This window comes from Leptodactylus fuscus, chromosome 10 (genome assembly GCF_031893055.1).
Source record: "Leptodactylus fuscus isolate aLepFus1 chromosome 10, aLepFus1.hap2, whole genome shotgun sequence".
NCBI classification, from domain to species: Eukaryota; Metazoa; Chordata; class Amphibia; order Anura; family Leptodactylidae; genus Leptodactylus; species Leptodactylus fuscus.
The window spans coordinates 31,972,020-31,995,696 of record NC_134274.1 but is presented as its reverse complement, the minus strand read 5'-3'; the positions used below and the strand labels follow the sequence as shown (position 1 = coordinate 31,995,696).

Here is a 23,677-nt window from a genome sequence, read left to right as displayed (position 1 = left end):
TTTCATTCAAATCCGTTCAGCCGTTTTTGCGTGATTGACTAACAAACACACAAACTTTCGCATTTATAATATTAGTAGGATTATAGAGGTTATCCACTTTTTAATATTAATGGCCTTTGTTCAGTCTACACATCAATATTATATCTACAAGGGTAGACCCTATAGATCAGCATGTCTGGGACAGTGCAGCTCCCGGTAATGTTAACATGCTGGTACCTGTTCTGCTCACTCACTATACAAAGTATAGCAACGGCTTTAGGTAAGCCCACACTATCCTGTAGACTTCACTACAATATTTAAAGCCTCTGCTACATTTTGTATGGAGAGTGAGCAGTGCTTCTTTTGGCATGTAAGCATTCCCAGAAGCCGCATTGTCCTAGAACAGCTGATCTGTGGGGGTCCCAGATGTCACAGTTTCTAATATTGATGGACTATGCTAAGGATAGAACAATGTCAGACCAATCAAATATTTGGCAACTTTGATTTCAGCATGTCCAATCCATTGGATATTCCACGTCTTCTGCTTCTGCATATGTCTGTCTTCCTAAAGAACCGTGAGCTGAACTAAACATGCATGTGAGAAGATCCGGCGTATTAAAGCTGGGTTCACACAATCCTCCCCCACACACACAGCTTTGCTGCACACACAGTCCTCCCGCACACACGGCTCTGCTGCACACACAGTCCTCCCACACACACAGCCCTACTACACACACAGCTCTGCTGCACACACAGTCCCTCCCGCACGCACACACAGCCCTCACACACACACACAGCCCTACTACACACACAGTCCCTCCCGCACACACAGCTCTCCCGCACACACAGCTCTCCCGCACACACAGTCCTCCCACACACACAGTCCTCCCACACACACAGCTCTGCTGCACACACAGTCCTCCCACACACACAGCTCTGCTGCACACACAGTCCTCCCACACACACAGCTCTGCTTTACACACAATCGTCCCACACACACAGCCCTACTGCATACACAGTCCTCCCACATGCACAGCTCTGCTGCACACACAGTCCTCCCACACGCACAGCTCTGCTGCACACAATTCAAATACACACACACAACCTTGCAACTAACTGTACACACAGCTCTGCTATATGGCACACAGGTCAGGACAGCACTGCTACACACTGTCACTAGATGGCAGTCTTCCCTTTTAGACTGTTCTGTATTACTCAAACATTTTCCTCCTAATACTTCCGCAGTACAATGACCCCAAGAATTCCATGAAAGCCTTGTGATTTGGATTCAATATGAACAAAATCCCCTGTGGTGACCCCAGCTCGGGCCGCAGACCAAATGTTAGTTTCATTAGGCTGCTGTTCAGCAGAACCCGATCTGATGGGGCCTGAAGAATGCTGCAAATAAATACAGATGAAGCCATTTAACCTCGAAACGCTGCGGAGAAATAACAATACTCCAAATTTAAAACATTAAAAACATGGAAAACTTTATGATATTATGCATAATGACGCCATATATTATAATGGCCACCATATTATTCCCCATACAGTACAATGGCCCTCTTATGTCTGCTACTCACCACCTGCTTTACACTGCTTTGAGGGAGAAAGTGGTCAGTGCAGATTTTATTACCCCTCACGGCTCTTAGTTCCTTGGACCCCCGTCCCTTAATCACATTGGTGCACAACCCTGTCCGTGCTAGACCAGGGAAGGGGCAGAAGTCCTAGGTGCTAAGAGCGGTAAGTATTAAATCTGCACTGACCAGTCTATTCTGTTCCCGGTGCCATAAGTGGTTCCATCTTTATTGTTAGTAATGCTCATTGCAGGAACTGAGTGTCCCCCCACCCAATGTGCTGTGAGGCTTGCTGGGTGCTGGAGAACCCTGGCACTACATACAGCAATGTGACCATCTGATGCATTCATATACAATTTACCCAGTTTATTATTGGGTGCTTGAGATGACAACTAGGCGCAAAAGGCAGGCCAACCTGTATACTCCCTCCCAAAGCTAGAGGGGCCCTAACTCAAGACCCCTGGGCGCCAGGTGTCCTAGTCCGACCCTGTCCAGTATGATCACATACAGTTATAAGAGGTATTGTGGTATAGGTACAATTGCTTATGTGGAATCTGTTATAGAACAGAAGGAGCTGAGCATATTCATTTATAGTTTCTGTAGACTTCAATAATCTAATTCCCTGTCCTATCTGGGTTTAAGTGTCCAGTGGGCGGTCCTAACCAGCAATGACAGCTACATCTGTAAGAACTATAAGTCACAGTAGGACTAACATGAATGAATGACACTATATACTAAGCTATACAACTCCTCCTGCTCTATATCATACTGCCTGCAGACTGTGCTGGGTCTCTTTAATCCAGCTCTGCTACTTCACAGGCCATGAAGTGAGGCCAATGTGAAATAGATCTGTGTATAATAAGAATATATCAATATATTAGATGTTATTAAACAAATTGCAATATATAGTAGGATATTTCTCCTTAAAGGGGTTGGCCACTTTAAGACCAATATTGACAAACAAATGTACAATAAAAAGATATACAATTTTTCAATATACTTTCTGTGTCAAAGGCTGACCATGGTCATGTGATTTACGGTCCATGGTCATGTGATTTACGGTCCATGGTCATGTGATGAGGACACAGGTGCCGCTTGTTATAGTCACAGGACAGTAATCAGACATCTGCCTGGTAATCCGCTGTGCACCTGTGTCCTCATCACATGACCATGGACCGTAAATCACATGACCATGGTCAGAGTTTTATCTTCTAGAAGTAACAGAATGAATGACAACAAGCCGAAATCTAGAGAACCATGAGGAATTGATACAGAAAGTATATTGGGAAATTGTATATCTTTTTATTGTACGTTTGTTTGTCAATATTGGTCTGATAGTGGCCACCCCCCTTTAAGTGTTAGTGGCCTGAATATCAGCTAAGCTGCATGTACTCATATAACTTCCATTGCGGACAGGTAATGTCTGGTCTGACCATTGCCTTAATTACTATATGGCACTAAGCGCCTTGTAAAGGTGTTTGTTCTCTGGTTTATTTCCTGTACACGTGTTCCTAATGTGCCAGCCTTCTGATAAGCTCAGATAGTATTGCTGGATTGTATTTCCTTCACATTACACCCACTTACTGTAGATTGGAGCAGATCATACATTTCGCAAGATGGTGTCCTATGACAGTGCCATAGTAACTAAGCTCCATATTATTACCACCAATGTGTTGTCCATTGGGATTACATGGCCTTGTGCCTGATTTTATACATCTGTTTGCGATGGGTGTGACAAACACCTGAAATCAATAATAGGGCATCAGCATGCTTTAAGCCTAGACTGACACTGTGAGAGAAAATGACACATGAGAGGATCAGTGTATTGAGGGATCTGTGAAATCCAACAAAAACAAGACATGACTTATTAATTGACTGTCTGGTAAAACGGAACGTCAAAAAATGTGGTTGTTAATAGGCCCCATTCACAGACAGTGAAGTTAATGCCATGTGACGGCTGTTAAAAAAAATGTTCCGGCAGCCGCATGTGGGCAAGGTGTCATCCAGATGTACCTGCAAGGGCGTTAGAATGGACCCCTAAGTATATAATGGACACCTGTAGACTCTTTGTTTGCCTTTTAGGTTATAGAGTTGCGTAGCTACTAGGTGGCTTCTACCAGCTGACAACCATTTTTATCCGCGTGTCCTGACATGGTCACCAGAAGGTATGTTACCTATACATGATATTCTACCGTCTTGTGCACCAAAGTACATGAGTAGTCTGTGAACAAAGGATCAGTATGTGCAATTGGTGGAATGAGTAGATGTAATAGCAATGTTTGTGGGCCCCAAATGTAAGAACAGTATTCATATTATCCATAGGAACCAGTCCATTCCAATTTCTAGCTTCTGAACAAGCAGTGATCTAATGGGTGGTTATTCGCAACACTGGCACTTATTCTTAGCCATGGTCATCTGATGTCATATCTCCATGGATATGATGTCACTGTCTTGATTATCTCTGGCAGTCCCATAGACGATGAATGGCAATGTGCATGGACAACTTGCCACTCCATTCACATGGAAAAGGTGGGAAAGATTGGTTCTTGGAATCTGGTGAGGATCCCAGGGATTGATCAGCAAGTTATGATCTATCCTGTGGATAGGTGATAACTTGCTTTGGTGGGACAACCCCTTTACAGCCAGGAACACACATGTTAGCATCAGGTCTGCTACAGGACATCCAGTATGGAAATGTCACTGTTCACCCACCCTGTATGGGGGACTATTTTGTTATTGATGACCTATCCTCAGGCTAGGTCCATATTGACAAACCTATGGCATGCGTGCTGGAGGGGACACTTAGAGCCCTCTCTTTTGGCACGCACCCCCTTACCCCATCCCGTCTCTCTGATCGCTCCCAGTTAGTAAATGCTTCTTTCAATTGTATGTGCAAATGCACTGACAGCAGAGTGTGACCTCTGCCCAACGCAGACATGATGACGTAATTCATCAGCGCCTGCAGTAATAGAAGAAGAATGATGCCATTTACCTGCTTTTCATGGGAGTGCTGGTAAGTAGCATAAGTGACCACTGTGGAGCATATTGTACTGTGTGTGGGCCACTGTGGAACATATTATACTGTTAAGTGGCCATTGTGGAGCATATTGTACTGTGTGTGGGCCACTGTGGAACATATTATACTGTTAAGTGGCCACTGTGGAGCATATTGTACTGTGTGGGGGCCACTGTGGAGCATAATTTACTGTTTGCTGACCACTGTTGAGCATATTGTACCGTGTTGGGGCCACTGTGGAGCACATTGTACTGCAGGGGGGCCCTTCACTATTTATATCACACAGTATCTGTCTTATAGCAGACAGCCATTGCACTGCGCGATGTAAATAGTGAACATTAATTGTTCAAAAGTACCAAATGCAAACATCTACTTTTCAGTGCCAAGTTTTGTTTCAGTGAAAGACTTGTAAAAGCCCATTCACACGACTGTATATTGTGGGTCCATGACTGTTAGCAATTGTGGATCCTCACAGTATTCAGGCTAAATTGCCATGTTGGCACTTTGCTATAGTTAGTGGGCTTTGGGTTGCAGTTTGGGCACTCGGTCTCTAAAAGGTTCTCGGTCATCTATATCAGATCAGTTGGGGTCCAACAGCCAAACTCCACACCAATGAGGTGTTCCAGGCTGTCTCCAGTGCTGAAAGCTATACAAGCAGAAAGCTTAGATGCCCGCAGATCTACTCCCATGTGCAAATAGGTATAGAGATGCAGTACTTTGGCATGCATGCTATATAGAGTATGGAACCTTCTGCTTCCATCTCTCTACCCTGTATAGGCTCCAGTGCTTAGGACATCTGATCTGTGTGGGGTCTGGATGTCAGAGCATCACTGATCTGACATGTGTGACGTACCCTTGGCCTGAGCAGCAGTAAAACAAACAAACCACAAGACAAGTAAAGGTAAATATATAAAAATGTATTTGCTATATAACATAAGCAGTATTCATAAGACATTGTGAGAGACATTGGTAAGCACATGTCACCTTCTAATAAATATAGGATCTATACAACAGCCCAGATCACAACATCATTAACATATCACAGACTTGTATTGACAGAATATCCTTCATAATTACTGCAAACGAGTGCTAAGCCGATCTCATGGACATGGAGCCGAGGTCACGTCCTATATTCCAGCCTAGAGATCTACATCCCCCATGGCATGAGACGAATCATCTGTATTACATAAATCACATGAGAAACATTTGGTCCTGTAATACAATGTGTATACATCGACTAACAAAGGCAGATACATGGTATTTTGAAAGAGTTTATAAAAATACTGGTTTTCTTTGTAATAATTAAAAAAAAATAATCTCGGCAGCTAATTTCATACAAGGGCACATTACACAATTCTGTACAAATAGTAAACAGGTTAGGACAATCATGGAACTCAGGTTACACTTCCTGTCATTTTAAGGGGATGCCATTTACCCCATTATTTTTTAGCAGACAGCATAAATAAGGAATGCCCAGAAATGTATTCTACCTATTTGCCTTCAGTTTATCTCGGTTCCCCATAGGTTGTGTTATTTTCGGAGAATTTCGATACTGGTGTGCTAAAAAAAAATGGAAATGCACAAATGTAACAAAGACCCCAACACGTCCTCTCTTCATCCCCTTCGTCTTATTTTGATCTATTGATCATTAAAATGGTGCAATATATAAAGAAATCCTTTCTGTCTTCCATGACCACCTCCAAGACAACTGGCTAGGGCAGCCTTGTATGAAGCAGGACAAAGGATTTTTTTTTGTTTGTCACCCCCCCCCCCCCCCTTTGCACTTGAGCCTCATTTACATATTGCCAGAAACTGGTTTTCTCAAGGAATCGTTGCCTTTCCTAGATGATCTAGAAGGCATGATGTCTCCAGTACACAACAGACAGACCTCTCAACCTATGGAGAATGTACCTGCAAAAATTTGTCAAAGTGAAACATTTTTCGAACTGGGATGCGATTCTGAATTATAAAAAAATAGTTATAATAATCGTATTAAAAGCTTTAAAATATCTTAAAGATTAACATGTAAATAGATTTCATTTCAATTATAAAAAATTTTTTAAGAAAAACTAGCATTTCCTATGTATGTGCTTCAGATCAGCAATTCTTCTCCAGGGAGCAATAATAATCTGTTAAGACTTTCCAAGCTTTGGGGGCCATGAAGCCATCGGGTGGGTTTTGTCCTTCACGTGCCAGTTTTCTCATGCGGGTTCCAGAGATGAAGTCAAATTCATTGTGTCTAAAATGAAAAATGAGAACATCCATGAAGCGCGGCGGCTATCAATGCAACACAACCCCTCTGCATAAAGGGGGTCCTAGAAGGGTCTACAGTGCTAGAGTAGAGGAAGCTGAGCTTGACACGGCTCCCAGCTCTGGCTAGTACAAGGAGACCCTCAGTAGACATGGGCCAACCTCACAAGATTCGTTTCAACAGATATATGTGAAGTTCAACTTTACCCTTCGTTTTGAGCCAAACTTGTTGGGCTGGAACCAGAAGTGCTATTATTATACTGGGGGTATCTTCAGACCCCAGAGTATAACAAGTGAAGGCCCAGGAGAGGTGAGTAAACACAACCAGTTAAACTCGCCTTTCCTATAGAGGGGGATGCTCATTTTGGGCAGTGTTTATTGGGCCCTGAGCTGCATGGGGCCCAACCTATTATGGATTTAAGTGTTAAGTAGGAAAAAAATGATCTTCAACTGGGGGAATCACATCTATAATACTACTCAGCCTTAATACATTCTGCTACAACTCCTTCAAGGCTTAGTTATATCACTGGAAGGGCCACATGTTAGATGGGCATGAGACCTCTTACCTTTCCTTGTCGTAGAACTCCATGGCTTTGTTCTTTGTGTTGTAGGCAGCTACTCGGAATGGGATGATCTCCACAGAAGTCAGTCCTGGTGCCATGCTCAGTACTTTTCCTCCATGACTTGGCTCATACAGATCCTGTTTGGTCTCGGGATGTGGCATGCCCGCAGGGTCCCTTCCTACAATATAGAAGTTGGATCCTGCGATCATCCGTGCCCTGCAGTGCCACTGAACCTGTGAAAAAGATAAGAAGATATAGATTTTGCAATTTTACAATCAACTTTACAGCTAAATATAATTTTACCCAGCAAAGTTATAAAAAATATATATCATGCCTTGCTGGGTATAAGGGCCCTTTTGGCATCATTCAGGATTGATGATGCTGCATGCTTGAGAACCATCATGGCTCTACAGTCAGAAATCTGCATGATGTTGTATTTTGGTTCACAAGGACCACAGTAGAGATGAGGAACGAGATGTTTCTGGATTGTGAAGCCTTTCCCACTTTGAGCAGCTGATCGGTGGCAGTCCTCTGTGTTGAACCCCCACCGATCAGATATTGAAGGCCTAGCCTAAGGATAGGTCACATTATATAACTCAAAGAAAACCTCCTTAAGCTAAAAACAACGCACTAAAGTTGATCGTCTAAAAAAAAAAGTCAGAATCCACTGCCAAGAACGTAATTCCAAATATTTGCTTTGCAGAGCATATTAAGTAGGAATTATCTGATTATTCAGAATTTTCTGAATTCTTTAATGGCATGGGAGTAATAAGATGCCCACGTCTACACCTCCTGGCAATGTGTCCCGACAGACGAGTCAAACACTTTACGTCAAAGGAATCCAGAATCCCAATTCTATCTATTCCCTGACTTATCCAATAACACAACAGCAGTTAGACGTCTTCCATCGAGTGTCAGAAACGTGGTCAAGAAGATCTTATTGGTCTGCCGCTTCTCCAGAATAAAAACAGCTGCAATGGTCAGTGATCATTTCCCTCAATTTATGTTCTTGTCCTGCTTGCATGGCCATGAAAAATCTCACTCTACTGGTTTTTAATATTAAAGTATGGCGTTCTATTAAAGGGGTATTTCCAACCTCACCAATCTCCTGCTGCTCCCCTTTCTGCTGCCATTATTGGCAACAAAGCTGACCTCACCAGGGGAAAATGAGGGATACCAAGGGCTACCCCCAACCCCTTCATGCCTAAGATCCCTATGACAGTATAATGTCCCATAGTGGCCCTCCACACAGTATAATGCCCTATAAGCAGCCTTCTATGCAGTATAATGTGCCATAATGACCTCCATGCAGTACAATGTCCCATGGTGGGTCCTATATTCAGTATAATGATATAATAAAATAAAAAAGCACATACACAGGAATGACTAAACCAGTTCTCTATGAATTTTTGGGGTTTGTCATCCATGAACTATTATTATACTCTGGGGAGTCTTCATACCCTACAGTATATGAGACAGAGGACCCGGGTAGTTGAGTAAATATAATACACTTTGTTACTCCCTTATCCTGGCTGCTGATACAGTTCATTATAAGGTTGGATTATAATGGGGACAAATGGGCAATTACTTGTTGCTGGGCCCTAAATATCCTAATAGAAAAAGCCCATATCAACATTATTAACCTCTTTTTTCCAGGGCTGCTACACAGATCCTTCCAGTTATGTTGAAGGTGTATATAGCCACTTTTAGTAATGTTAGAATCGCCATTGTACGTATAGTGAATCAATCCATGATAGACTGGAAATAACCCCTAGAGTATTACTTGGTGGCATCCCAAAACCTTCTGTAACATTAAGATTTCCAAAGCCGAAGTACAACTGTAGTGTCTTTCAATTCCGAGTTTCCAAGGCAGACGACCCCTTTTATATTACAACTTGCATGTTATTGCTTTTCATGCTCACCTCTGTGGGTCCTGCATATAACATTGGTGAAGGAAAGATGGCAACAATGGTGGATTTGGGATCCAAGACACCTTCTTCAAGTACAGCTGCATGTTGCTTCATGCGCCAATCCAAAGGCACATCATCATCTTTGGTCCACCCTCCAAGTGGGTGCAAGAGAAGTACCGGGTGCTTGTATCCTCTAGATAGCAGGTGGCGCTTAGTATCCTGCATGAGCAGGGCATGTCCATTATGGACGGGATTGCGGAGTTGGAAAGCAAAGATGGCGTCTGTGAGAAACGAAATAAAGGGAATGAATTGCACAATGGTCATAAATATGGTTTGTCTGTATTCAGTGTATGCGCCCCGTGACTTTACAGTCTTATGAGGACATGTTGGTCTACAACTCTTTACAGTGAGTAACAGATTGCGTTATCATATAGCAAACAGTGAGGTCACTCCAATAAGGTTTCCTTAGGACACGGTGTACACTACTAGGTACTGGGCTATGTAAACAGAAGAATGGCTCATTCAATGAGTTCTGAAACTTACAATGATCATAAAGGCAGGGTTAAACATTCATTACTTAGCTATAAATCATAACAGCTAGCCTCAATATACAGAAGTCCTTGTGATATCACTGTAGTCTCCAGGAAAGTATAGGATCAGCATCGAAGAGGTTGTACACTATGACCTAACCCCACTATACAATGTGCACACGCTGAATATAACCCATGCGACGCCCTGGCAGATCAGGGGAGGGCAAAAGGCTGAAAGTTGGACTTGGCAGAGATGGCAAAAGATTTTTTTGTTTCAATGGCAAATGCACAAAGGATTGAAGTAGGGGATCATGTGTAAGCCGATGGCTGGTAAAGTGATGGAGGGGGTGAGATGAGAAAGTCCAGAAGTAGTTGTCTGCTGAGCTTTGTTTCAAATACTGTGTATTGGCTGGATTTTTTAGGAATGGCAGGTAGGTTGGTAAGTCCAGTCCACATCTTGAGGATGCTCTTCCAGCGTCTCACCTGTTGAGGGTTGTCCTCGTTCCGGAGGCTTAAGTAGTCTGCTGAGACGATGGCAGAGCTTGCTAAGAAGGTTGTGCTGCTGCAGCTGTGTCCTGTGTATTTGGACTTGTTATTATAGGTGAGGTAACCTACACTTTGTGCTATAGCTATAGGTTTCTGCCAACGGCTTACTCCCCTCTGCCCATTTAGAATGCATGTATACTCAGGTGAGCTTAGTGTGCATGTGTACAGGGAAGTCAGAAGGAACTAGCTCATGTTTGAGTGGCCCATACATAGTAGATGGTTGCTGTCTGAACCTGATGACTTTAGTGGACTCGTTCGTCCATCCACCTAATGCTTATGGGACAGCAGACACTGCGAGAGAAAAGGATCAGGCACTTGTGTCCAGTAGAGATGAGCGAACACTGTTCGGAACAGCCGTTCCGAACAGCACGCTCCCATAGAAATGAATGGAAGCAGCTGGCATGTACACTTTGCCGGCGGCCGGTCGCTTAACCCCCCGCGTGCCGGCTATGTCCATTCATTTCTATGAGAGCGTGCTGTTCGGAACGGCTGTTCCGAACAGTGTTCGCTCATCTCTAGTGTCCAGTCCTTTATTTCTCTAGATATAACTTACAACCGGAGTAGTCCGGCATCGCGTTCTTTCCTCCCCTCTCTATCAGTACACATGCACAACTCGGCTGTATAGAGGTAGAAAGGGGGATTGTCAGTATAATATAAAAGGAACAGTAATCTAATATTACATTCTATACAGTGGCATAACTAAAGTCTTGTGGGCCCCGATGCAATCTTGTCCGGGGCCCACTACCTCATCCCAACAGGGAGTTCTTCATAGTGTGGTTCGGGTAATCTGTGGGTCTCCTTGGCTTACGGGCCAGATGGAAGCTGCAATATCCATACCGATGGCAGTGCTTATGGGCCCGCTAAGGATCCTGGGCCCCAATGTGATTGCAACCCCTCAAGTTACACCCTGATTCTATAGTGGGAACTAGAAGTACACTGTCACAGAGCATTGACTTACCAGCATTCATCTCTTTAGCCTTTTGTTTCAGCTCCAGAGGTGTAAGGCGGTATTGATCTAAGCCATCTTCCCATCTGATTCTTTCTAGAACCTCTAGATCTCCACCAACCAGCCAATCGCCACTTTCCAGGACCACCTATAAGGTAAGATGTTTGGTTTTGTAAAAACTAATATGTACTGTAATATTATTATGATGAAAATGCTATCCGTTCTTCCAGAACCATGTTATAGGGCAGATTGATAATAGTGTTATAGGAAAATTTTCAGTTCAACTGATGGAAGTCTCTTAAGTAGTTAGGAGTCCAGGGGGCGGTCCCAGCCAATGATCAGCAGCCTTTTCTGTATACGCATAGAGAGATAAGGACCGCCCCCTGGACTCCTAGTTACAGAAAGGTATTTCCATCAATAAATTACAAGTTTTACTGAATCTTTCCTGCAACATTATATATGAATCTGGTCATCTCCTCCTGCTCTATAACACGATTCCTGTAGATCAACATGACAGGTTCCCTTTAAGGAAAAAAATGTTTGTTAAATTATCTACTTCCAGACTGTCCGTGACTTGTTCCCTTTTTGAATAATTTATTAAAAAATTGTCACTTCTAAGAACACAAGGCTCATTATAAAAGAATATTACAATTACTAGATACCAGGACAGAGGACATGTGTAAGTAAGTGTTGTCCATTTCATGGTCCAGCATAAGCAATCCAATAAATCAGATATTAGATTACCGCCGGTTAATCATTATACTCCTTTACTGCGATCTGCCACTATTTGTTCATATTCACACTGCTGCCCTGGAGATGGTGCCAAGCTACAGAAAAGAAGCGTCTACCAGTCTGGTTACAGGACATAGTACTGAAGGTGCAAGGTACAATAAAGGGAGAGATATTAGTGTATGGAGGAGTAACATGGAAAGTTTATCTCAATGCCAGCGGCCTGCAAATCTGGATAATCTTAGCTCTCGCCCAGACTTCTCATCTGTCTCCTGCTCTGTACCTATGGCCACAGTGTTTGGCAGCTTTGGCACAAGTTCAGCTTATCGTCCAGTCTGTAGGTAGTAGGTTATATAGCAGAAGGAGCTGAGGTTATGCAAGGACTTCTATTTTACGTACTTTCCCCGGGGTTTTCTTCATGCTGGATCTTGGAGTTCCAGGTTGGTTTTGACTCCAGGTCTAGTGATCGGAACCAGCATCCAGCCCCCAGGTGGCTCCACTTCCTTCCTGGAGGATGGATTTTTAATATAGTCCCACCCCCACAAATACAGGTAACAGCCTTATGAATATGAGGGCGGAGGAAGGGGCTGGGTGCAGTTTCCGATCACATGACCGAGGGTTGACACCAACCCAAAATCCCCAGGTTCATCATGAAAAAAACCCAGGGATTGTAAGTAAAATAAACTCTCTGGACAACCCCTTTAATCTTTGCCTGTTTGCCTTATATGACCTGGCTACCTGAGTTACTTGCGTTAGTCTTTGCTCATTCCCTTGGACTCGCTCAGGTTACTAATGGAATTTTCTTAGTGTTATGACTCTGACTTATCTTCTGGTTAACCCCTCACATTCTCATTTAGCTGTACATGATCTCTCCTCGACCCTGGTTTTGACTACTGGTAATTCATGTGTTTACACCGATGGAGCAGAGTTAACCTGAAATTCTCCAATTGGTTAAACTTTGATATCTGATCAAAGAAGACAACAAACGCCAATGTTCCATTGTTTTGTATTTTCTTCGACCAGATATCACAGTTTAGCCAATTTCAAGAGTTCGGCTACGTCTTTATCTGTAACCTTCTGGCTTTGACTTTGGCTACTACTTTAGTTTACTACTAAACTATATTACTCTCTATATACATTACACGGCACATGGCCATAAACTAATACCAGCCATCAGTGTGACCATATAATAGCACCACCATAACTGTATAGCAGCACATCTTACCTTGACATGAGGATGCTGAGCACAGGTAGTGCCCCAAACACGAGCGCATCTTTCTTCTTTTCTGTGTTCATAGAACTCAGGATTACGCAAAATGGCCACTCGTTTTCCTTCATATGACAGAGAAAATGCCTTTGCGTCGCTCAGTTTTTCCTTGTCCTCTGTAGACACGGGCAGCACAATGGGAATGCTCAGGTTGATTATGCCCCCTAAAAACACAACCTAATGGTTAACATTATGGTAATGGATACAAACTATATATATTGAGTATGTCTGCACGAAGCGGTAGGCCCCCCCCTAGTGGTGGCTGTATGCAGCAGAATTTGTCCTTTCCGCATAAATATATGTTCATAAAAGGTATATGAACATCATAGATGGTGTATCAGAAAAGAGCTGCTCTGTGCTGGACCAGACATAGCCATGCTGATTACAGGGTTGAGAAAAGCCAGGCCCTACAGATCAGCATGACAGCTTTTGGGGCTCTGTGTAAGTGGCTTTATAAAAACTTGTAACTGGGCCCTCATCTATTATGTGCCATTTATTATACTGGTGTCCTCATATGTGGAAAAGGGGCTTGTGAGCCCCCATAGTCACAAGAACTTTGGTGAGACTTCTACCTTAGCTTTGTCATAGACAATCAATACACAAAGTGGAAAATATCAGCTGCAGCAATTGCAGCCAGATTGGGTTTACATTTTTGTTAGTCTACGTTGGAGACTCACAGAGACCAGCGAAACGCAGCAAAGAACAAATTCCTGCAGTTTCAAAACGGCTGACACCCAATGGACCCATTATAGTCAATGGGGTCTTGTGAAGTCACTGAGTCTTGGTGGTCCGGCTCTCCATTGTTTGGGTGTCTTGACAGACCCAACAATGGACAACTGGCGCTAGTGTGAATCTAGTGTCAACAGAAATCCGCAAAAACAGGGGCCACACGGTGGCTCAGTGGCTAGCACTGCAGCCTTGCAGCGCTGGAGTCCTGGTGTTCAAATCCCGCCAAGGGCATAAAACCATCTGCAAGGAGTTTGTATGTTCTCCCCGTGTCTGCATGGATTTCCATCCCATATTTCAAAAAAAAAACAAAAAACATACGGATAGGGAAAAAAAAATGTACATTGTGAGCTGTATGTGGGGCTCACAATCTACATTAAAAAAAAAAAAAAAAAAACCCGCAAAAACAATCATGCAGCGTTCTGGTTATTTAGGGCATGCTGAGGGGCTGATATTATATCTACTGCTTATGGAAGGGTTTTGTACAAACCCAACAAATTGCAGCAATTTGGAAAGTAACCATATTGAGACCCCATGCACATGTGAGGGATAGTAGCATCCATGTGCCATCCATGCCACTTTCTCACAGACTACATCCATGTGCATGTAGCCTAGGTTGGCTGGGAGGACTCCAAGTAACCCACATAGCCTTGGCCTCAACCCTTCACAATAAAACCTAATTCAGCAAGGTCGGGGCACCTATTTCCAAATCATGCTGCCCCTGGTTAGGGCGGAAACACGATCTTCTGGCAGGTTCCCTTTAATTATGGGCTTTGCAAGTCTGTAATTGTCTTATTAACTGCACTTGTGGGAACGCTGGAAATAAGATATATGATGTTACAAACACATAAACATAAAGCGATCAGAACTCATTACTTCTAATTATCAGTCATTATAGGCAGCGGCGCAACAAGAATCACCAGCGAGCGTTTACAGTATACGGTTAGGAGAATATTCACGTTTCCCATTTTTGTACTGCTGGCGGCGATAACATCTTTCAGCCGTATAACCATACACTGTAAATGTTTCATTCACGTCTTGGCAAATTATGTTTTTGTTGGCAAACAGATTATAGAAAAGTAACACGTTTCCAGGGCGGAACTGGTTAATTACAGATACCATGGAAGCTCCGCCCATGAGTAACATTGGCAAGTTAGTCGTCTAAAGAAAAATTTCTTAGTTCATTTATCCACATGTACATTGTATGGAACAATACCCTTTGCTACCGTGAAACGATCAACAAGCAGGTTTGGCTTAGCATGCATGTGTTTGACTCAAATTTCTGGTTTAGCTTAGCATGCATGTGTGTTACTTATTGCGTTTCAGCAGATTCACTGCTATTGAAATGTTATAAGAAGTTTTCCCACATGGAGATACATAGGGGATATCTATCAGGGTAATGAGAATGTTTAGTCCCCCTAAGCTATCTACGGCACCCCCACTACAGACAATGGAGCAGTGCCCGACCACAGGGGAACCGCCAATCAGAAGAGGGAACAAAAAGTCGGTCAGACCCCACCAATCTGGAAGCTATCCCCTATTCTGTGGATAGTGGACACTTTCCCTAGATAGGAAAATTCCTTTAAAATTCCTCCAAAAGTATCACAGCCCGATCCTTCCTCTCCCTTGAGGCTTCTGCGGAAACGCAGCTTTTTTTTGTTGCCAATTTTGTTGCGGTTTTTTGAGCCAAAGCCAAGAATGGCTACAGACGGAATGGGAAATATATAGGAAATACTTATGCTTCTACCTTTTCCTCAATCCACTCCTTGCTTTGGCTCAAAAAAACACAACAAAATCTGCAACAAAAAAAAGCTACATTTCCACAACGTGGGGCCTCAGCCTGATACCTGTCTTCAGAGGAATACTGGGACACCTCCATACATATTAGATTGTCATCCAGTTCTTCCTCAGTATGTGTATAGCCACGTACACTCGATGGGGAGTACATCACTCTTTAGTACTTAAGTTAACCATACACAGAAGATAAACATTAGCAGAATCTGAAGATTTTGGGGGCATCTGCCAAGTATTTTGTGTGCTGCCTTCCAAATCTCACGCAAGGGCTTTGTTTCTGAAACAGATAAGGGTCTGCCAGAGAATTCTGGCATTGACTGATTCCCCTCCTCACACTAAAATAAGCGGTGGAGTTCAGGACAAACATCTGCCATATCGCATACGTTCAGGTCTACGCTTCGGAATTGGGGTGGCTGGAACATTAATAGCATACTAATTCCTGTAGCCCCCGGTGTTACCATAGCAAAAGATTTCCGGACACTATTATAGATTCTAAAGGCACCCTTACACCTTCAAAAGCTGTAGGGTACATGCTTGTTCACCGACAGCTATCCCTTCTGAGCACCCCAATACATGTGCATACTCTACATGACCAAGCCTGCATGTGTCCTGAATGGAGAGGGGAGCAAACCACTTCCAGATAGAGATGAGCGAACACTGTTCGGATCAGCCATTCCGAACAGCACGCTCCCATAGAAATAAATGGAAGCACCTGGCACGTACACTTTGCCGGCGGCCGGTCGCCGTCCAAGTGCTTCCATTCATTTCTATGGGAGCGTGCTGTTCGGAAAGGCTGATCCGAACAGTGTTCGCTCATCTCTACTTCCAGACACACATGGTGCTGTCTAATCCCCCAAAGAACAACCTGCCTTGACGTCTGCTGTTGAAGTGTCAAGACACCCCCTTTCACATCATATAACCAGCCGCACCCACTAAATTTAAGATTTTGGGCACCTTAAGTTGCAAATAGTGATACAGATTCAGACCCATATCCTATTCACAACTATGTATTTCAGGCTGGATCCCATCCACACACTGCCGAAAAATACGCACAGTGGACATGCTCCAATTTCCAACAGAAATTTCAATTATACCTACAGAAATGCTGACTGTTTCCCTATCGGTATAATGGAAAAGCGCAGCATTTTTCAGCACAGACTTTTCGGTGAGGCCCAACAATACGGGGCCTTAACCTTATGTGAACTCAGAAACACACACAGCATCTCCCAAAGTAACCTGCTTGTTGACTGTTTCCATGCAACAGGAATTATTGTATACACTTCATAGAAAAGGAAAAGATACAGTTGACTATATAACCAATGTTAATCAAAAATTAGACATTGTCATTTGCACAATAACAGGCGATTCTTGATATTGCATGGTAAAGTCAGTTTAGGGGTGGTATAGTTTATTCATATATTTTTAGTTTTAAAAATCAAATATTTTTCTATTTTTAATAGAATTTATTTATTTATTTTTTCTACCACCCATATAATGACCCATTGGATAGGCATAACCTGGAATTAAGATGCTACATATCGAGTACGAAGCTTGATTTTTTTTATTTATTTTTTTTTGCATTTTATCCCTGATATTTTGGTTTTATTATACTGGTATTATGTGAGTTGCACTTACAGATTGTCATCTTCTAAGGAGAATGTACTTGAATAAATTTCATGGGATTTGTGTATTGGCATTTCCATAAGTGCAAATCACTACAATGACATTTTACTTACCAGAAAGACTAAATTATTACAGCGGGAATTGGATAAGGATCTCGGTAATTTGAGCGACTCAATGATTTGGTACGAATTCTTTTTACATAAAATAACTCACCGAGAGACTTTGAGACTGTTATATCTGAGTTATGTCTGGCATCTAAAGAAAAGTGTAGTTTGATAGGTCAAAACACAACTACTTACACCATCATGTTACTCCTAACTAGAGATGCCCGAACAGAGGTGGCAACTGGATCCAACTCGCTATACCCTAAGAGAACCTCTCACAATCATAGACTTCTTGTGCCCAAAAATGTACGTAGAATATAAGGGACTAAGGATGGATTCACATATGCATTGGAAACCCGACAGACCCTATTATAGTCTAGGGGGCCATGGGAGTGGACGGACTCCATCTTTTGGGTCCCAATGCGGACATGAATAACGGAGACCCGAACGCTAGTGTGAACCTAGAGTAAGCCAGCGGTTTCTTGTGTAAAAGCTCATCATAACTATGGATGACCAACTAGTTGGGTGCCAACACATAAACTGGCAAAACAGGGGATGTCTGAATTGTACCAAAAATTTTACCAAAAAGGATGCAATACTCATCATTCTTGCAAAGGTTTTGTTATGAGACAACAGTCTCTGCTTCGTGGTCCTATGACGCACAAGAAATGGCACTGTGATTGACCATTGGTCATCCATTGTGTATCACGTGGGACCAGGAACCAGAGACAGATGGGAGACTTGTACAGTATTGAAACATACGTAGCAGCGAACTGGTGCGATAAGTACTGTATTTTTTAACATCTTAACAATGTGTTGGACGAGAGTTGGAACGTTTTATCTAGTCCCCGCTCTTCCTGAGCAATTGGTGTTTTTAGTTTCAGTACTCAATATGCTAATGAAGCTCTCTACAGTCAAGTGGGAGGTCCTGGTCTGGAGTCTACTTAGCATATTGGTGCTAAAGCTATAAGAAATGATTGTTCAGGAATGGTAGAGGTTAGTGAAAAAATTCCAACTATATAGGAATCAGTGTAGAAGCGACTATTGGATGCAAAGGATTGATGGAGGTGGTGAGGTCCTCTTTAAAGCTGATGGTGAGTAATATAGAATATACAATTACAATGACCTATATTAGAAATGACAGGGCTATTAGCTTTATTCTCTGATGTTCCAAGGTGGGAAACGTAGAGTGATCTGATAACTAGCGAGCATGGGGTACAGCCCTGCTAAACGTGATGAGACTTCATAGGGTCCTTTATTTACCATCATTTCAATTTACTATAATTTAGCAGGTTTTTTTTTTTTCCTGTAGATACATGTTCTGGATTGAACTATGTTCTTCTAACAGAGGACTGGTCATGTCTCCTGAAATATCAATACTAGAGCACTTTACTTAGTACTTCGCATTGTGGTGTTCCCTTGTTATTCCTCCTGGAAATGTACAGGAGGAATAAGAGTTATCAGAAAGGTCACAAGACGTAGATGTAACAGACATGTCAGGAGACATGACAGCAACTCTTTAAACATACTGCGGGCAAGTCTACAACACCAAGTTATGTCTAGGGCCCGAAGGGATGGACAAAGGGGTTCCCGCACTGCCCCTAGGCTCCGAACTAGACATAACAAAGCATTCTTTATACTACACTCCATAGTTGTAATAACATTCAAAACTCTTTTTCTTCCACAAAATCCACAATTAACTATGAAAATTCACAGAAGTGACAGTAAATAGTTAGAGAATCCATACCATCTATGAGGGTGTCAAAATGAAGGACTTGTAGATATTCCCTCTCACGCATAAAGCCCTTGAGTGGTGTGGCCCAGCCTTCACTCAGGACCTGCACCCACTGGAGATCAATCTGTAATGACAGGAAGAAATAAATCACCCACAATCCATCATCATTTAGGATTCTGGATAAAATCGTGTCACGTGTCTAGAATGAGAACTTCCATCCATTGTTACTATATTCATGGTGCCCCCTAGTACCTCGGTTACTTGCACATTTTCTGCTTCCATTGGACAAGGCTTTCGGACTGCATCATACAAGGTTGACATTCAGTATGACTGTATATCATGCATCCATCATATACCCTGACATGTTAGGGGACATTCATACTACCGTTGTGACTGTCCATTGCTCTCATCTGTCATAGGATAGTGATAGTGACACCCAGATGAAGAACCCTCCATCTGTGTCCATTACCAATGCATGCAAGACTGGTAAAAAAGTAAAAGACATGGCGGAAGAAATCTATTATGTTTGTTGTGAGTGGATGAGACGAATGTGGAAGGGGATCCATCCTCATTCTCCAACTATTGTCCTATGACAGAGGACAGCAACTGACATTAATAGCGGTAGAGTGAACCTACCCGTACCAAACAGTTTCCCATGTACTATTCTTTCTAGCAGGTGGTATACATAGGAAAAGATACTACTAAGATTAGAAAACAATTGTGACCTGTGACTATGTCCGTTGTTACATCCTCACAATTTCTTATAGAAATCCTAAATCCTAATTCAAAACTATCCATTACTATAAAAAGAACCTAACTCTGTATTAGCTGCATGACTGCTGCCAAGTGTTGGACCTCAATTGATCTGATTCCGATGACCTAGCATTAGGAAAGGTCATCAATGTTATAGCCCCTTTTAGAACAGCCATTTTGGGCCAAGGACTGAATAGCGTTTCTCAATAGGAACAGAAAATCCAGGAAAAATCCTGACCCATGAGCAATATTTTATGTGATCCTTGTGAACACATGTACAGTGATCTGTGATACGTATATATACACATTATAGTAGTAGCTTTTTGTATATTAGCACCTGACTGTATATGTAGAGTTCCTCCTTATCAGTTAATTGCAGTTTACCTTTGTGATCTCAATTGCGGGTAAGTTTTTCGCCTCCTCGCGAGCCTGCTTCAGCTTGTTCTCGGGTACAAACAATTCATGGACTTCTTTTGTAGCTCCTGATGGGACAATTTCCTGGAGAAAAGAAATAGAGACCGTATATACTCGAGTATAAGCCAACTCGAGTATAAGCCGACCCGAATATAAGCAGAGGCCCCTAATTTTACCACAAAAAATTGGGAAAACTTATTGACTCGAGTATAAGCCGAGGGGGGGAAATGCAGCAGCTACTGGAAAATTTCAAAAATTAAAATGGTCAGAGTTTTTGGGTGCAGTAGTTGCTGGGGAAGGGGAGGGGCTGTTTTGGTTGTCTGTCTGCCCCTTCCCTGAGCTTGAGGACTGTTTTTTCTTCCCCCCACTTGGATCTCAGCCTGGCTGAATATTGGGTATCTGTAGTGCTCCTATTAACCCCTTCCCGACGGAAGAGGAGCACTGCAGATCCCCTATATTCAGTAGACCGGGATACCTAATGTGTGTGTGTTTCAGTCATTTTCTACTTTTATATGTATTCTAGGGAAAGGAGGGATTTAAAACTTTTATTTACTTTTTTTTTTTTTATTATATATTTTTTTATATTGGTTGCCTGAGCAACCATTTTGTGGTGGTCTGCTACACAAGCATACTGCACTCGTATGCTCAGTTCTCCAGAGACATACAGGAGTATATTGCGCAGGCGCAGCACGCTTATGTAGCAGACCTCCACAAAATGGTCGCTCGAGCATGCAAGTGGCAGAGCCGATTGCACATGCCTGAGATTTTAGATAGGTGCTGTGTGGCGTCAGACACCTGTACAAGGCACCAGTTCCAGAGAAGAGGAGGAGGAGACAGAACACAAGCATGAAATGGGCAGTGAACATGTATGAGACGAGGGGTGCCCGGAGTGCTGGGGGAACACCCCTGTGCTCCATGTTCCACATTAGCTTATCAGAAGAAACCAAATTTTGAAGAAATGGTGGAGAGAATCAGAGAAGTAAAGGTAGGAGTAGAATAGTCTTTTTAAAGGCTATTCCAACGTGCCTTTAGTTGAAAATGAGTTTTTCAAATGATAGACTCCCTTTAAGAGGTAGTATTATGGCACTTAGTCACTGGCACAAACTCGGGGCATTGGCCTTAAGGGGCCAGAAAAAGCATGGGAAGCCTGGATAATGGCAGTCGCCCAGTTTGTATGTGTCATAATACTACCTACTAATGAGAGAGAATAGATTTTCACCATTGGTAAGTGCCGCTCCTTTGTTCTACTGTTGGGTTGCACAAGTAATGGAGTATTTCGCTATTTTTTCCTGAGGCTGGGTTGGGATACATCATATTTAGGTGCAATGCCACAGCTCAGTTTTTCTCTGTATGTTGTACCTATTGATTATACAGACTCTATTAGATATCCTATATATTTCCCATTCCTGTTGTCGCCATTCTTGGTTTTCTCTCAATAAACTGCAGCAAAATCTGCAACAAAAAAATCTGCGTTTCCGCAAAGTAGGGCTTCAGCCTAAATGGGTATTCCACCTCTATAGTGCTAGGTTCTGGATTATTAAACCGTCCCACCAAACTGTACTTTCACTCACCCCTTCCTGCAATAGCTCCACAATCTGCTGGATGCATTCATTGACAGTATGGAGGTCGGTCTTCAGCACTAGTTCTGGGGCATCTGGTTTCTCATATTCAGAGTCAATTCCAGTAAATCCTGCAAATAAGTGACAACACTGTGTCAGTAAATAGCAGCCATCTAGAATGTATTCATTGCCTGTATTCCTGAGTCTATGGAGTAAGGGAAGGTGAAGTCTTATAAAACTGGAACTACAAGTTGTCAAAGTTCCTGGAGTTTACCTTTGATTTCTCCAGCCCTGGCTTTCTTGTACAATCCCTTCACATCTCTGCTTTCACAGATGTTTAATGGAGCATCCACAAATATCTCGAAAAATGGCAGTCCTGCTTTGTCGTGTATTTTACGAGCTTCTTCACGATCCTATTGAGATAAAACAGGCTCATCATGGAATGTATTATGGATGAAAATCCCACTAGTATTCACATGCCTGTTATAGGCTTTACTTGTCTTTCCCATACAATATATAGCATATATGTCTGTATCCTGACCCCTCCAATGATCCCAGGTGTTTTTCTCCCATTGAGAATATGATGGTGACCATAGACCGGCTCCCTGTCTATCTATTTTAGTGGGAACATTGGGTGCTGTACTGCAGTTACTTCCAGCTCTCCCACCTCTACATTCTCTATGCAACACCCCTGTTCTAAGGATCATTTGGGGTCTCCGCTATTGGACCCCCCATGATAAACAATTGACCTTCTATCCAAAGGATAGAGGATAAATAACTTGTGTTACAACCCATTTCCATGCAAAATGAAGCTATAGACATTTTCTAGACACTTCCATATTTTAGTTTCAGCACTATATATAGATTACCTTGGTATACGGAGAAATGAAGCTAGTGATGCAAACCAGGCCGGCATCAGCAAACAGCTTAGCCACTTCTGCAATACGGCGAATGTTCTCCTCCCGATCCTCTGAAGAGAAGCCCAGGTTTTTGTTCAGCCCATGACGGATGTTGTCGCCATCAAGTGAGTAGCAGGGAATAGCATGAGAGACCAGGTATTCTTCCAGGGCAAACCCTAGCGTTGTCTTTCCGGCTCCCGACAAACCTTAGATTAAGGAAATTATAAAGATTGTATAAATAATAAAAGTATTCAGTTTCTCTATGCCCATCTATATACATGTGGATTCCAGTGTTGCATCTATATCCTGATTGTACCTTTATAAGGCTGTGACTATTATGCTCGATGCTGCAACAAAACTCTAGTTCATTTCATTAGCTGTGTCCACATTAATACTTGCACCATCCACCAAATGGACCCCAGTTTGCCAGTCCTGGGCAAGGTCTGGCCCCCTACAAATAGGCAAGTGTATCATACCTGTTAACCACACAGTGCAGCCACGGAAGCCTCCTCTGGTACCGACAACTTGGCCTCTCTTGTTTCTGCTCACATGGTGAGACTGGTAAACAACATTCGTGGCCTTCTGGAACTGACCCTGTATAAAAATAAGAAATGTCCATTATATATCAACTACTTATATTAGTTTCACTAAAATAGTCACGGCGTACTTATACTATAATACTGACTTATGGTGATTGAGTCACAGTTTTACACGGAGGTAAGAGAGATACTACACCAAATCTACCGCATGTATACAC

The 23,677-nt window shown here is 42.7% G+C and overlaps 1 protein-coding gene across 2 annotated transcripts in view; it reads right to left on the bottom strand.

The window, feature by feature from the left end:
* Positions 1-5,527: 5,527 nt before the first annotated feature.
* The window catches only part of PAPSS2 (3'-phosphoadenosine 5'-phosphosulfate synthase 2), a 43,345-nt gene continuing 25,195 nt past the window's right edge, over positions 5,528-23,677 (bottom strand). Inside the window, exons 2-13 of one of the 2 annotated variants that reach the window (XM_075257514.1) lie at positions 23,397-23,514; positions 22,891-23,126; positions 22,296-22,434; positions 22,034-22,152; positions 20,433-20,546; positions 19,308-19,419; positions 17,670-17,711; positions 13,272-13,477; positions 11,330-11,465; positions 9,308-9,576; positions 7,389-7,618; positions 5,528-6,811 (exon numbers count right to left, since the gene is read on the bottom strand). In XM_075257514.1, the coding sequence (XP_075113615.1) occupies positions 6,670-6,811; positions 7,389-7,618; positions 9,308-9,576; positions 11,330-11,465; positions 13,272-13,477; positions 17,670-17,711; positions 19,308-19,419; positions 20,433-20,546; positions 22,034-22,152; positions 22,296-22,434; positions 22,891-23,126; positions 23,397-23,514 (1,863 nt within the window). In that variant the 3' untranslated portion in view covers positions 5,528-6,669. The remainder of the gene's footprint in view (positions 6,812-7,388; positions 7,619-9,307; positions 9,577-11,329; positions 11,466-13,271; positions 13,478-17,669; positions 17,712-19,307; positions 19,420-20,432; positions 20,547-22,033; positions 22,153-22,295; positions 22,435-22,890; positions 23,127-23,396; positions 23,515-23,677) is intronic. The other variant, XM_075257515.1, reaches the window with a different exon arrangement.